This window comes from Trichosurus vulpecula, chromosome 5, assembly GCF_011100635.1.
Source record: "Trichosurus vulpecula isolate mTriVul1 chromosome 5, mTriVul1.pri, whole genome shotgun sequence".
Taxonomy (NCBI): Eukaryota; Metazoa; Chordata; class Mammalia; order Diprotodontia; family Phalangeridae; genus Trichosurus; species Trichosurus vulpecula.
The window spans coordinates 146421823-146437822 of NC_050577.1; the positions used below are offsets into that span (position 1 = coordinate 146421823).

Consider the following 16000-nt stretch of genomic DNA (forward strand, 5'->3'; position numbering starts at 1 on the left):
GAATTCATTTATCCGTAAAGAGGTATATTCCTCCAACAGAACAGAAATTTCTTGAAGGTGTGGTTAGTTCAATTTTTATATCTGTATTTCTAGTCCTGGCACAATGCCTGGCTAATAGGATGTGCTAAATAAACGTCTGCTGGATGAAAAGAGATGGAGTAAAGTTTGAACCAATTGCAAGGTCAAAGGAAGGTTTTTTTTTTAAAGGTGGCAGGTAATACGATTATATTTGTAGGTAGCAGGGAAAGGTCAGCAAAATGTTCAAGGGGGCGGTTCCCAGAAGACAGAAAAAGGAAGAGAGTAGGAACAAGGGCACAAAGAGGCTGATCTTAGGAAGAACAGCATAGTGGAAAGACCTCTGGCTTGGGATTCATTGAACCTGGGTTCAAATTTCACCTGTGATGCTTACTGTCTGTCTGACCTTGGACACGTCACTTACCTCTCATGTGACTCAGTTTCCCTATTTGTAAAGTGAAGGGTTTAGACTCTATAGCCTCTGACATCCCTTCCAGACTAGGATCCTATGAGAAAGGCTACCTACTCCTCCTAAATCAAAGCAAAATAGAATAGTAGGTGACATACAGATATTTTGAGGCAATGAAATGGAGAAGAAAAAACCCAGGGGAGCAGACTGTAATCACTTCTTGGAGGTGAGATCATTTGATAGAGAGGTAGGAAGGAGTGGTATAAAGCAGAGGTGCTTGAGAAGAGCAGTTTTGGAATACTGGCTGGGGGTGGTGGTGGGATATGAGAGAGAAGCAATCAGGAAGAATAAAACGATTGCCATCCAGCAGTGATGGCCTAATAGAAGTTGGATAAAATATATTTATAGTAGATCTAGTCAGGCTTTTTCTAAAGGCATTCAATAATTCATGAAGAAAATAAGAGAAAGCAGGTGCCATGATATGCAACTGGATAGGGAAATCCACTGTATTAGTTAAAAATATGAATATGTTAGACAAGAATTTCAAATGGTTGATGAGAAGAGCCTAGAAGTGATATGGTTATTTGGATTATATTGGAGAACCAGTGCAATATTTTTTAAAATTCCCAAACTGCTAAATACCAGAAAAGCCCATCTCTCATATCTATTTACTATCTATTCATCCACATATACAAATAATTAAATTTTATTTTTAAAAAATTATGATGAGTTTTACAAACACCAAGAAACATGAAAATATCCTCATACAAAGAAGAAAAAAATAGGGCTAAATATGATACCATTAATCTCCATTATGTATAGCTTGGTTTTTGACGAAGTATGAGATATCCTGTTTAGCTGTGTCACCTTCTGAACTTCTCTCCTGTGCATTTAAAAAAAAGTATTTCACTGACTGCTTTCTTTCTTTCCTTCTTGTATCATTACTTTATTCCCCTGTCAAAACACCATTCTTTCTCCTCCCACAGAAAACAAATTCCTTTGGTCTCATTGTCTTAAATTTTTATTTTATCTATTTTTTAAAGGGTGAAATAATATCCCTTTGCCATGGCAAACACATGATAGGTGTAATGAGAAACTACACTGGAACAATTAAGACTAGTAAAAGAAAACATAATTGAGAGAGTTTAATTAACCAACAAGTATTTATTAAATGTCTACTATATGCCAGGCCTTGTGTATCAGAAATAAAGAAACACAAAGTAAAATGCCCAAATCTAGAAAATATGATCCACTGTATTTATTGCTGGGATTCACTAATTTTAGATGGAGAGGAAATACTCCTGGGTTTGTTGTGTAGGAATATTCTTTAGTTCCAGGAAACATGAAAAACCAATAAACTAAAAACATCTTGAAAATATACATACAGAATATCTTGGCAGGACAAGATAATTTCTCCAGAGAAAATTAGAATCTTTTCATAAGTAAAATCAATTCTCCCCTGCCAAAACAAAGACGTCTATGATATCAAAAGGATTGTTCACATTATATTAAAGTTGCTTACAAAATTGTTCAGTGTCAATCATGTGATAAACTTTGATGCTACCAGAAGTCGCCTGACATGCCCAAGGCAATGCTTGACCAATCATACACCAAGCAACTTTAAACGGTTCCATGTAGGAAGACTCGTCTGCATGTCTGAAGATCAGTATAATCAGTTAATTGATAAACTAAAGTCTTCCTATATTGCATTGTAAATGGATGAAGCAAAAGAGGTGTAAAGATAGCCACATGATTAGGTATCTTGTTGATAATGATGTTAGAGAAGATATTGCTTTGAAAAACCTATTAGTGGCAATGCAATAAATGAGAAAATTTCGATATAACTGGTAGATTTTAAGTGAAGATAATATATTACAGGAGACCTGTATTTGACAGATCTGGCATTGACTGATCTCAAATGATGTCAGGATAAAATGCAGCTTTAGGAATACTAGCCCTTTGTGCAATTTGGAAATAATGCATACTTCACAGACTGTCACTTAATACTGACAAATGTGTGAGGGAGTATACAGTTCTTCAAGTAGTTACAGGAATAATCAATCCCTGGAACCAGCCTAGGTCCAAATAGCTGAGCTTTTAATTTATCTTGCCTGGACTACTTCCCTCCCCACTTTCTAGCTCCCTTTTATGTTATCTTCCCCATTAGAATGTAAGGTCCTCAAAGGCAAGGACTGTCATGTTTGCTTGTATCTGTAGCCTTAGAATTTGGTACAGTGCCTGACGCAACAAGCACTTAATAAATGCTTTATCATTCATAAGAAAGTCTATTAAGAGGAAGGCTGTTTGCAAAATTGCATGACAACATGTGGGCAAAGTACAATATGCTGGCTTTTTTTTTTACATTTTTTTGAGGGGGGAAGGCAGGGCAATTGGGGTTAAGTGACTTGCCCAAGGTCACACAGCTAGTGTGTCAAGTGTTTGAGGCTGGATTTGAACTCAGGTCCTCCTGACTCCAGGTCCGGTGCTTTACTTACTGCGCCACCTAGCTGCCCCAATACTGGCTTTTTATGCAAAAACACTTCAAAGGGTGTTTGAGGGATTAAATACATGCCATTTTTCTTAGTGATAACAAAATATGAAGTAAATTCATCTTATAACAAAAATTTCCTAATGAAACAGACTTGGAGGACTTTAAAAAACAACAGAGGGCTCTAAATTAATACAGTCTTCAAATTCATTCTCTGATGTAGAAAGGTAAGTGACATTTATGAAAAATAGTTAGATCTGTGGATAACAAATTTACAAAATAAATTTTTTGATAGATTTCCTCTTTTAAAAAAATCTCCTTTGCAAATGAAAAGGAAAAAAGTCAAGACCTGCTTATTAATCAATCACTTGACCAGTAATTGTGGCACAGTGGTAGGCCACTGTTTTTTTTTCCTTTTAACAAACAATGCTAGTGTCCCAGGGCAGGATGTATGTTAATTAGAAGGCCAATGAACTCACAATTAATGTGAGCATCCATCAATTCCCACAGTGCTCATGTCTCAAGCCTGAGATAAATAGTTTTGATCTGCAGGGAGTAGAAGTGCTAGGACTAGCTTGATTGCCCAATCATGAATGCAATGGAGAGTCTGGGCATTGGTTTTGGCTGACTTCTTGATGCTCACAGTATTTCCAAGGAAGAGCAGAATCAGTATGGCTACCCATGGTCAACAGCAAAATGAGTGTAGTGGTCTGAAGCACCCCTGGGACAATGTGCAGAATGGAATGGTATCTGCTTCAAATTCCAAGGGATGCAGAAACGACGGAGGGCAGCCAGGAAGTCCTGAGAACCACTAGGAACTAATAGCAATGAGCTAGAGGTGTTGAATGTGAAGAATTCATGGACCTGTAGGGAACTGGTCTCATGAATGATACGGCTTCTGAGAGGCCATCATTGCACAGTAAAGGACCATGGGATTTAGAGTCAGTGAATCAGAGTTCAAATCCCTGTTCTACTACTTACTACCTAAGTCACCTTACTTCTCCTCATTTATGACTTTTGCCATCATTTTCTACTCACATTCAATCCCTTGTGACCCCATTTGGGATTCGTGGCAAAGATACTAGAGTGGTTTGCCATTCCCTTCATTTTACAGATTTGAGGAAACTGAGACAAACAGGGTTAAGTGACTTGCCCAGAGTCACACATCTAGTAAGTCTCTGAGGCCAGATTTGAACTCATGAAGATGCATCTGCCTGACTCCAGGCCCAGCACTCTATCCATTGTGCCATCTACCTGCCTCATCTATGACTAGGATGAACTAAAAGATATAATCAGGATCAGCAGCAGGATAAAGATTTATATTACATAGCATATGAAGTTTAATCATGGTCCTCTACCAACTAAGGAATTAAAACATGTTTGCCCTTTTTCAAAGTTTCCTCCTGCCAGTCAATTCTTCTCAGTTTAGGCCCAGATTTGCAATTCTATTTTCATAGCCACAAAATTGGCCAGAGCCACCCTTTGGAATCTGCTTTCCTAGTTTTCAATATGGCCTAGGGAAGTTTGGACGTAAGAAGGGGCTTCCCTTCTTCTCCTCTCCTAATAGTTCAATTGTTTTGGAGCACAACCTCCTCTTCCTACTGGCCAACACTGTAACACTGCCCTGCCTCTCCATAAAGTCCCTGGGGAATATGGTTCTTCTCTGATACATAACCATGGAAGGATGTTCATCGCTACTTGGCAATCTTCTCTACTCTTGTTGACTCATTTCACTTCCTGTAATAATTGCTTCTAACTATCTCCTTCCCCCTCAAAGCAGATAACAGTCTCCTACTTCACTGAAAAGATAGAACACTCTCTTTAAAAAACCTTCCTTTAACCTTGTACTCTCCCCACTTTCATCTTCTATCTCTTCCTTTTCTTTCATTGTTCCACCACTCTATGCTCACCACTGACCTCCTAACTGCCAAATCCAATGGCCTTTTTCTTAGCCATCATCCACTTCTCTGTGGCAACTTTTGCTATTGACCAGTTCTTTGGCTTTGGAGATGCCATACTTTCAATTCTCCTCCCTCTTTAACCATTCTCCTCTCCTTCCTAGTCTTCTTCCTGATCCTTGAAGGTAGGTATTCTACAAAGCTCTATACTCATTCACTTCATTCTTTATGTACATTCCTTTGGCATTCTCATTCATTTGCATGGCATCAACTACCACTTCAATGCAGATGATTCCCTAGTCTCTATCCCTAGAGCTAGCCTCTCTTACAGTTTCAGACCTGCATTTCCAACAGCCCACAGGCCACCACCATCTGGAGAGCTTACCTCCAACTCAAGTTCAGCATTTCTGAAGTTAAACTTACTACATTTCCCCCTAAGCTTTCTCATTATTCTGACTTCATTATTTATTAAGAGGATTACTGATTTCTCAGTCTCTCATGTTTGAAACCTTATTTTCCCCCTCCTCTCTCTAACCTCTCACATCCAAGTTATCACCAACTTTTACTGAAATTGCCTTTATAAAATTTTTCACATCTTTCCCCTTAACTCCCATTACCACCATTCTGCTATAACATATTATTCACCTGGACTATTGTAATAGCCTGATAACAGATCTTCCCAATTTATCTACCTCCAAGCTGTCTTTCATACCACTGCTAAATTACTCTTTCTCTCGTATAGATGTAGCCATGTCACCCCAGTATTCAAAGCAAAATCCTTAGTGATTCCTGACTGCACACCAACTAAAGCTCAAATTTCCTTGTTTGGCATTCAAAGCTTTACACAGTTTGGCACCATGTTATCTTTGGAGAAATCCTTCTATCACTGTACTGAAATGTACTTACTATACTTTATTACTCTTCACTCCAGATAAGCCTGCCTACTCCCTATGCTCCCTTAGTGCTTCAGTTTTCCTGACTTGACTCATGATATTTCCTAGCATTGGAATACATTCCCTCTACTAAATTCCCACTCAGGGAGTTCTGACTTGCCACTGGACCCAGATGGCTCTGGAGGAAAAGGTGAGGCTAGTGACCGTGCACAGCCTTCACTTAAATCCAATTTACTTGCAAGTCAAGGCATCATCTTCCTGATGTCATGGTCCTCTTCGGGAAGGAAGGAAAAATAACAACAACAAATTCCTACCTATCCTTTAAAGCTCAACTCAAATGCCACCTCCTCTACAAAGTTTCCATGAACTCCCCAGACAAACAAGCATCTTTGACCTTGGACCCTGAATAGCCCTTTATTTTGCAGCTCTCTAATAGACTTATGTTATAATATCATGTATGACAATCTTCTCTGCTTGTATCCTACCTGTCTATTAGAATGCAGGTGCCAGGAGGGCAGGGACTTCATTCTATACAAGCTTTGCATCTCTCCCAGTGACCATCACATGGCTTTATACAAAGAACAGCCTGTCCACTTCCAATTTATAGATTCCCTTACTTCCTTCAAGACTCAGCTCCAGTGCTATCATTTGTCTACAAGAAGCCTTTCCTAATCCCTCCAACTGCTAATGTTCTCTTTCTCCCTAATCCTCTCCTTCCTACCTTGTGTTTATTCTGTATGTACTTACACATGGTGTTTTCTCTCTTAAAAGACTGTAAGCTGCTTGAGTGCTTGAGCTGTTTCATATTTAACTTTGCATCATTCAGTCCCTGGCATGCAGTAGCACTTAATAAATGCTTGTAAATTAACAATATATTTATGTTTATGACTAAAGATTTTAGAGAGTCTGATTTCCATATAAGAAAAATGTAAGTAGCAAATTAATGAATCAAAACTCCATCTATACTTCTGTTGTGATGAGGAGGCATTTGTCAGCTAACAAAATGCTTAATTACTGCTCTCAATTTCAAGATTATATACATCATACTGGAAGCAATGTAGAAAACATTTGGGTGAAGATAAAAGGGAAAAGAGAGAGAAACAATATTGTTGGGGGCAGATTTTCTGGCCTGATAGAAGATATGGAAAATGCTTTTCTGAGGCAAATCATAGAACTGACAAGAGTCAAGATAGAAGGACAACCAACTATGGAGAGAGCAATTAGAAATCGCCTTCTGCTAAAAGCAGAGCATATGATACTTCCTTAGTCTACCCACCTAATAATTTCATGTCAGAAATGAAGAGGAAGCAATTAAGGTGTCTGTTACTCTAGACTTTTAATTGTGATCTATAGGGAACCTGGTAACATGAAAGTGACAGGGGCAATAAATACTATCTTAGTTTTAAATAGCAGAAGAAATAAGTGCTGGGGCACAGACAAGTAGCCTCGTCTTGAAGAAAAAAGATTTAAAAAATGAACAAAATTAGAGAAAAGGTAAGTTTAACTCCATGCTGTTTTAAAAGGGAATGTGGTTCTAGGGCAGGAGTTCTTAACCTTTTTTTGTACATGGGCCCCTTTGGCAGTCTGCTGAAGCCTAGGGACCCCTTCTCAGAGTGTTTTTAAGTGCATAAAATAAAATCCATATAATTACGAAGGAAACCAATTGTATTAAAATACAGCCATCAAAATATTTTTTTTAAAAACTCATCGACCTCATATTAAGAACTCCTACTGTATAGAACGTCAATAGGCACAAAAATAAAATTCTGAATTTAAGCTGTAGGTAATTCCAAAGGAAAGAAAAGAAGATGCTAAAGGAGGCAATGTATCCTAAATAGAGAGTCCTCTGATGTGTTCTGAATTTAAAAGTGAATATTCAAAAGTTGGAAGGAGAGCTACATAATTTAAGATAAATACCAAAGGAATAGACTAGAATACTATAAGGAATACTAAAGCCCCAAAATGATTTAAGACTTACAAAAATGCTAAGGACAACAAAAAATGAGGTTTTTTTGTACACTGTCAGGGTGGTGTTAGATCTTTGGATAGGAGAAGATGGAAACATGCTAAGATGATAGAGAGAAATCAAAACAATATGGCACCTGATTTGCTTCCATCTTATTCATTTAAAGGAAATGACCTCCAAACTAGAAAGGATAGAAAAAGTATTAAGAGGGAATTAAACCCAAGACAGGTGACAATATAGTAAGAAATCATCCAACTGGTTTTGATTGGTTCAAATCCCAGGCCAAAATGCATTACATCCCAAAGTACCATATGTAGTTAGTTGGTTCTTGTCCTTTCTACTCAAAGAGGGTAGATCAGACCAATATGAGCTTGAAAGGCTCTACCACAGTTCAGGTACAAATAGTCCATATGAACACTTGGAGTTTCTTTTGAGCTACTGCAATTCTGCCTTGCTCATATAGCACAATGCCTCCATGCTGAGTGGTACTTTGCCAGGATGTCCCATGATGTGCAATTGATTCCAAAATTCTTCAGAAAGACCTTGAGAGTGTCCTTGCATCACTTCTACTTATCTCCATGTAAGAGCTTGCCTTGTGAGAATTCTCTGTAAAATAGTCTTATAGGCAAATGTACTTTTGGCATCTGAACAATGTGGCCAGCCCATGGGAGTTACACTCTCTGAAGTAGAGTTTGAATGTTTGGCAATTTAGCTGCCAGAAGGACCTCAGTGTCTGGTATCTTATCTTGCCAGGAGATCTTCAGAATCTTCCTAAGGCAGTTCAAATGGAACCAAATCAGTTTCAATCTCTTCTTATATACCAGGTTGTTAGATGGTGAACTGGGGTCACAAAGGAAGTTATAGAAACTCCTCCTCCATAGGCATTTAAATTAGTTTAGATTTCCATTTGGGGATTAAGGGGAGGAGATAGGTTAGATGTAAAGAGATGGTATGCCTATGTTCATCACACCTTAAGCATACCTGATCTGCCAACAAACTAGAGGATCCCTTCTAGCTTTATGATTAAATTATTGAGAGAAATGATTATTTCTCTTTTGTATTAATGACTAATTACTTAATCAGAACCAAAGTTTTTCCCCTTTTCTACTTCCTTATTCAGAAATCAACCAGTGTAGAAAATCTTGGGCAAAGACTTACTTAGGCTAAGATCTAATCAGACAGTAAAAGAAATTCTAAGTTTAGGCTAATAGATGGATTTCTGCTCATTGTGCTTACTCAGACAGGTCTGGGACAATATGGATTCTCCCTTTTATCAGACAGGTGATATGGAAATTGATAAGTCTCTTTGACCAGATCTTAGGTGATCCAAGTCATATACCTCAAGACCCTCATTGTACTTAACCCACATCTCATTATAATACTCATTTTATCATTAACTGTTAACCAATCAGAGTTGATTGCCACCTTCAGGAACACTGGCTCTTCCAAGGGCACATAAACTGTGTGTCCACCACCATGAAGAGCCTTTGGCATTCCAGAGTGCCACTAACCTCTTTTCATTAATAAACATGCTATCCTTATTAATAAAATGACTAAATTATCTAGAAATTATGTCTCTTGAGCTTTTTAAACATCACAGTTTTATTTCATGGACATCTTTGAAAAGTAAAAAATATAGTCAAAACAGACTCTAAATCTCCTGGATATGATAGTAGTCTTACTCTTTCTTTCAATGATGACTGTTTACAATTTTATATATGAAGATGACCTTTGAGTTAATCAGTTTGGGAACTCCCACTAGCTATGAAGATTGCAACCCTTATAGTCTTAGAGTTGCCTGAGGTCCTTAAAGCTTAAATGACTTGATAATGGTCAAAGCTAGTATCAGAGACAAGGTGTAAAACCCAAGCCTTCCTGATTTTACTGTATCCACTACACTACATGGATTCTCACAATTTTATTTACCATGCTTAAAAGAAAACTAATATGTCTAATAGGATTGTACACGTATAGCCTATATCAGATTGCATGCCATCTTCAGGGGAAGAAAAAAATTTGAAATTCAAAATCTTATAACAGTGAATGCTGAAAATTATCTTCACATGTAATTAGAAAAAATAAAATAGTACTAAGTGGGGAAAAAGAAAACTAGATCAGAAATATAATAACCAATTAGGTTTGGGCATCTTATGTTACCTAGATAATAGCAATTATTCTTATCTATATGACCTTCTATGTATTACCACATAATTTTATCAGCTTAATGTTGCTTCCTGTAAGTGCAGCTAATTTCCCAAAGCTATTTCCTAGTTTTGCTTATCCTATGCTACCAATGTAGAACTGAAATGTTCAATTTTGCTATTTCTTTTTTGCTTTAACATTCCATTACCTTCCATTATCACTGTAGTCACAGCTAAGTTCTCCTGAGATACAATGAACATAGGTTTGCTTCCCATGGACTAACAATAAAGGCATGTCAAACCAATTCTTTATTTCGGAGCTTCTGACCTACCAATCAAATGTTAAATATAGTTCATGGTTGTTACTAATCAAACTTGTCCAGAAGCGAAATATTTTTATGGGTACTCGGTCTCAGTTCTCATGTGAGTACAGTCATTATTGGAAATGGGAATTATTTATTCTGGGAACCCTGACAAGCAAACTAGTATATTATTTGCCTATCTTATGGCTAGGTAGCCTTAGGACCAGTTTTCAGTGATTTCTTTTTTTTAATCTATGCACACACACACACACACACACACACACACACACACACACAGTTATAATTATGACAACTATGTAGCCTTCAATTGGGCATATAGTTGATACCTGTTTGACATCAGATATCAGAAACAGCCTAACAGCCTGACAAAAAACATTCTGTCACTTTGTTTCCAGCAGTCATGATGAAAAAAATAACCCTCAAGATTATAACAAGGTCAAGAGAACATAACAGGCTCCACCGTAATCAAGCATGTTTTCTTAAAAGTTGCATTTTGTTCCGCACAGTCCTAGCCAACTCCATAAGCACAAGTTTCACCATGAACTATCGTCAAATTTAGAAATCAGTTTTAATGTATCAAACATTATGGTGCAGATAGAAACAAAGTAGGCTTCCCAGAACTAATTATTCCTTTTATATAGTACAGGCAAAAAGATAGTTAGAAATTTACCCCTTTGTTATGCTCAAATTTGCTTTATTTTAACAGTTTTAAAAAATTTTCCTTGTTCAAAATTATTTTAAAAATTCTGGACCCTGAGGGGGTAAACTTTCATTATCTGAAAAATTCACACTTTATTTCTTGATGATTTTAAAAAAACAGGTACTATTACAATTGTCTGAAAATTAATTGCTGAAAAATATGAATTAAAAAGATATACATTATAAACACTACCCTTAATACATTATCATAATGCAGGCCAGTACAAGCACAAAGATAGCAGACTTACCTGATGCACGTCTAGTAAATCGGTTTATCACTGGAGCTATAAGGAAAAAAAAGAATGAATTTGTGATTAGATAATTTATATAAAACCTGAAAATGCACAAATGAAATATTAAAACTATGTCCTCCAATTCCGTGGCCAAAGGAAACTAAATTTTCTACTAAATATCAAAAGCAGAGTTTGATCAATTATTGTTGTAGTTAAAGTATCCAAAGACACACACACACACACACACACACACTCATATAAACATACACACATCAATGTTCATTCATGTCCTCCCTCCTCTTTGTGATGGAAGAACATTCCAGGACCATTTTAGCTGGAAGATAAAGTGTGTAAGACTAAGTTGCAAATATAGGTAGAAACCAGATTATGTAAAATTCTGAATGCCAAGAAAGAAGTCCAAACTTTATCTGGTAAGCAGTGGGAGGTTTGAGCAGAAAAGTGATTTGATTAGACTTGTATATTAACTTCATGTAAAATGGAAGGAAGAAGCCGACAAAGATGGTGAGTCTAGCTAAGGAAATGTTGGCATAGTTTAAGAGAGGGAACAAGTTGGTGGCAGTGGGAATGGAGAGATTATCGTGTGTAAGATTTGTAATTAGGACCTAAGTTCAAATCATAGCTCAGCCACAGGGGATCTTGGACAAATTTCTTAACCTCTCTGGTTCTCAGTTTCCTCATCTGTAAAAAGGGCAGGGGGAAATGGTGGATTAGTTGGCCTCTGTCCCTTCTAGCTCTAAATCTATGATCTCTTTAAATCCTTCTCATTCTTTAATGTCTAACTCAATACTTAACTCCTATATGAAAAACCTTCTATGATCCCAGTTACAACCTTCCCTGCATACCTAACAGAGCACTTTGTTTTGCAACTATCTAATTCACTCCTTCTATGATATTTTACTTTATAGCTTCCTATGTTTATGTCTTATTTGTGCATGAAGCTGTCACTGCCAAGGAGGGTAGGGACCATGTCTTTTATCTAAATTTGACATTTCCTCCAGAACCTAGAAGGACTTTTGGCATATATGAGATGTTTAATAAACATTTATTGAATAACCGAACATTTCACTCAATGAAGAAGAAATGTACTAAGTATTTATTATATGTGCAGCATATTACTAATAATTGTAGTTGAGTGGGGAAGGGGAAAATCAAAGATGAAGAATACATAGTCCTCATCTTAAGGAGATTTAAAATGTTCAAGCACATTAAATTCCTTAGAACTACAAATAAACCACTATGTCAACAAATACAAAAATATCACTACATGGAGAAACCACGTCAAACATATGGTGCAGAGGGGAAAGTGTTGGACTTTGAGTCATCAGAGGCCCTTGTTACAAAGGCCAGCTTTGCTATTTATTGCTTGTGTGACTTTGGACAAGTCAATTCATCTTCACCTCTCTGGGCCACTGCTTCCTCTGAAAAAGGAAGAAAACGGCCTAGAAAATCCCCCAGCATCCCCATTCCAACTTGGGCCAAGATAATTAAGTGTTTATTCACATAAAGAAATGATAGGATTCAAAATAAACCCACATTTCAAACCTCAAGCATACGTAAATGAACAATGAGCTAGGTCCAGAATTGAATAGGAGTTGTGCTAGCTCATTTGGGAGACTGAAATTCTTTTAATGACCTCAAGCTTCCAATGAAATAAAAGTCCATATTTTTAAAATCAGTGCTTTCCCTGTGATGTTATAGGGCTTCAAGCCATCAAGCACTACAGCCTCCAAAGAGGTTAAGTTAAGGATTGCCCAAAGAGCAATGGAGAGACACTGGGTGGGTGAGAGAATTCTATGACATATGACAAACATGGAATGATGAAAAATAAACTGTGTAAAAGACATGAACAAAGAAAAATACTTCAGAAGCAATGGTCTGGTCACAGCTCATGGGTGAGACATTACAAATAGACAATTCCACATACTTCACTGGCATCATAGAAATATCAAAGGAATGTGAGGAAAATCTCCAGCAGGCTGGGTGGGGCTTTTGCAAACTTATAGGAGGACACTGATGAGTGGCACACAGTATCAGCAGGCATGGATGGGCTGATATCTGTATCACTGGAGGGAATAGTCACATAGACGAGGTCAGAAATGTATTGGAAAACTAGAATATAGCTTGCATTTACATATCTGTGTATGTGTTGCCATTCTCTCTGCCCCCCAACCCTGCAGAACATAAGTTCATAACAAAAAGGAAAAATAATTGAGGAAGTTGAAAATATTATTTAGGTTTGAGAAATGAAAGAAGTTAAAGACTTGTGGACCTCTAAGAAGTCACATAACTATTTAACATAAACATTTTCTTCCAGAATCAAGTCAGAAAACGTAAGACATTGAGCACCAAATATCACAAAAACTATATGATGTTATCTTAACAGACAGGAAACTATATTCTTTTGGGAAGTCTTATTAGTTCAGTCAGACCATTGATTAGTTAAAGCAAAATCAAAGTTAACACCAAATGAGAAGAAAGGATAAAACCAGGAAGGTAACACTGAAAGCAAGAGTTTTGATCTGACCTATCCAAACGATACTGAAAAATTGTCAATGGAAAAAGGCAAAGATGTTGACTCTGACTTTCAAAGCTTAACTGCCAAGCCCAGAAACTACCTTAGGCAGAAACTACATAATGCTGCCAACTAGAGAGATGGAATTGCAACTGGAACACTGGTTTAAAAGATAAACTCACTTGTAAAACCCTATGAGAGATGGATGTCAGAAGACTGCCAAGCTCTCTCAGAATCACATCACAAAATAGAAAAAGTAAGAACCAGTCAATCACATCATCTGAAGACAATTCATGGATTAAACTGGCAGAAAGATAATGGAGAAAAACAGAACAAATTTGGCTAAGTTTCTAACCTGTTTTCTTCATTGACTATAATGGAGCTACCAGTTTTGAACCCTAACACTGCAGTCTCTAACATATTAAAGAAAAGTAAAATAATGTTAACTCAACTATGGACTAATATTGCCAGACTTTAATGAATGAATGAATAAGCATATGATGCTTGCATTTCACATTTTCTGAAGAAAAATGAGGATATTAAAGAATTGTTGAGTGGGCACAGTTCTTAATCTTCAGGCTTATTTACAACACTGGGATCCCAGACTTTTTGCTTATGCCTTCCACTCATTCATCATTTATATATGTTTGGTATTCAGGGTTATCTTACTAAGGTATATGACCAATACAGCATTTCCTGATTGGTTCCCTGCGCTCAGTGATTGTGGGGTTGCATCAAAAATGACTGACCGCTTTGGGAGTTGAGCACTTTGTGGGCTCTAAGAGGAGCTCAGTAGAAACAGTTCAGTTTATTTTAGGGTTACATTTAGCACTTACTTTACCTTGGGCTTCCAGCAAGAGATGGCACGCAGAAATTGGAATTTATCTCTCCTAAACTGGTGGCAAGAGCAACTACAAGCATGTGACAGCTAGAAAATATGCTTGCCTAGGTAAGAGTCCTTACCCTCTTACCTTTTCTGGCAAGTAGATGGCACAGTGGATGGGGTGTTGGGCCTGGAGCCAAGAAGACTTGAGTTCAAATCCTACCTCAGATACTTCCTGGCTGTATAACAGTTGGCAAGACACTTAACCTGTCAGCCTCAGTTTCTTCATCTGTAAAATGAGGATAAAAATAGCAACTACTTCACAAGGTTGTGGTGAGGATCTAATGAGGTAACACTTATGCGTGGTACATACAGGTGCTTAAGAAATGCTTGTTCCCTTCCACTTCTGCTAGTAAATTATTTCAGTGTAAAATGCTGCCTTTTTCTAGGAAGCTCAGAATGCTTGGTAAATAATTTATTTTATTATCTTAGTGCTTAAATAGCACTTCATTTGAGAGGTGACAATAAGAAGGTTCTAAGATTTGACTAAAGCCAGAATGAAAGTCTGAAAATGAATCCAATCTCTTGATCCTAGGGTTCTATCCCATATCTAGTTTGGCATTTAGGGTGTTCTACAATCTGGCTTCAAACCATGTTTCTAGCCTTATTTCATATGAATTCTAGGCTTATTTCATATGAATTTTCTTCACATACTCCAACAGAAAATAAGTTTCTTGAGGGAAAAAACTATTTTCATTTTTGTCTTTGTATACCTAGTGCATAGCATAGTATCAAGGTGACTTTGGGAGTTTTACGACTACTCAGTCAGCTTGAATAATAGGAAAGATTTTAGAAATTTTACTTTTCAAATCTTTAAGAATAAATATTAGATAAAAATGAGTTAGCAAATGTGGTTCAGAGTTAAGAAACAAAAGAGGTCAAGTCTCACAACCAATGGCAATCTACAGAGAAGGAGAGCCAGCCTAGCTGAAGCACCCTGAAGGAGAAGAAGGCAGCTGGTGCCAAGCAACTCAAAGCACTGCCATCACTTCAAGTGGCATTTTCCTAAAGACTTCAATGGACACAGCTTAGGACCCTGAGCCCAAGCATCCTGGAAATGGACCGCCAGCCCTGTTTCTATCACAGGTTCCACTTCCAGCCCCAGTCCTGCAGTCATCACTGAGTAGAGCAGTCCTTGTGGAGATGGGAACCCACCTTTCTTGCCATAACCAATACTGACTTCTACCCATGAACAAGCAGGTAAGCCCAAGCATCCCTGAAGTGGCAGCACTTCTCCAGATGACAGTCCTGCTTTCAGCCCATCCTCCACAACCAACATCCAAGAAGTTGCTCTTGTGGAGATAATACATGGCAACTGTTTCTGCCTACAGGGGCTAGCCTACTCAGCAGCCATAGCTACTAAAGATCCAGAAAAAGAAAGTCCTCACCACCAAAGTCTTCCACATTGTCAAAACATCCAACATCAGAAATGCGGATGGTTTTATCACTAGAAATGACATTAAAGATGATGCATTGCCATCTGTTTTGCCACTGTATCCTAAGAACCACGGTACAGCTG

At 37.5% G+C, this 16000-nt stretch overlaps 1 protein-coding gene across 1 annotated transcript in view; it reads right to left on the reverse strand.

Annotated features, from left to right (window-relative positions):
- PRKAR2B (protein kinase cAMP-dependent type II regulatory subunit beta) overlaps positions 1–16000 on the reverse strand; it is a 170058-nt gene that overhangs the window by 105448 nt on the left and 48610 nt on the right. Inside the window, exon 2 of the mRNA XM_036758598.1 lies at positions 11081–11116. Within this exon, the coding sequence (XP_036614493.1) occupies positions 11081–11116 (36 nt within the window). The remainder of the gene's footprint in view (positions 1–11080; positions 11117–16000) is intronic.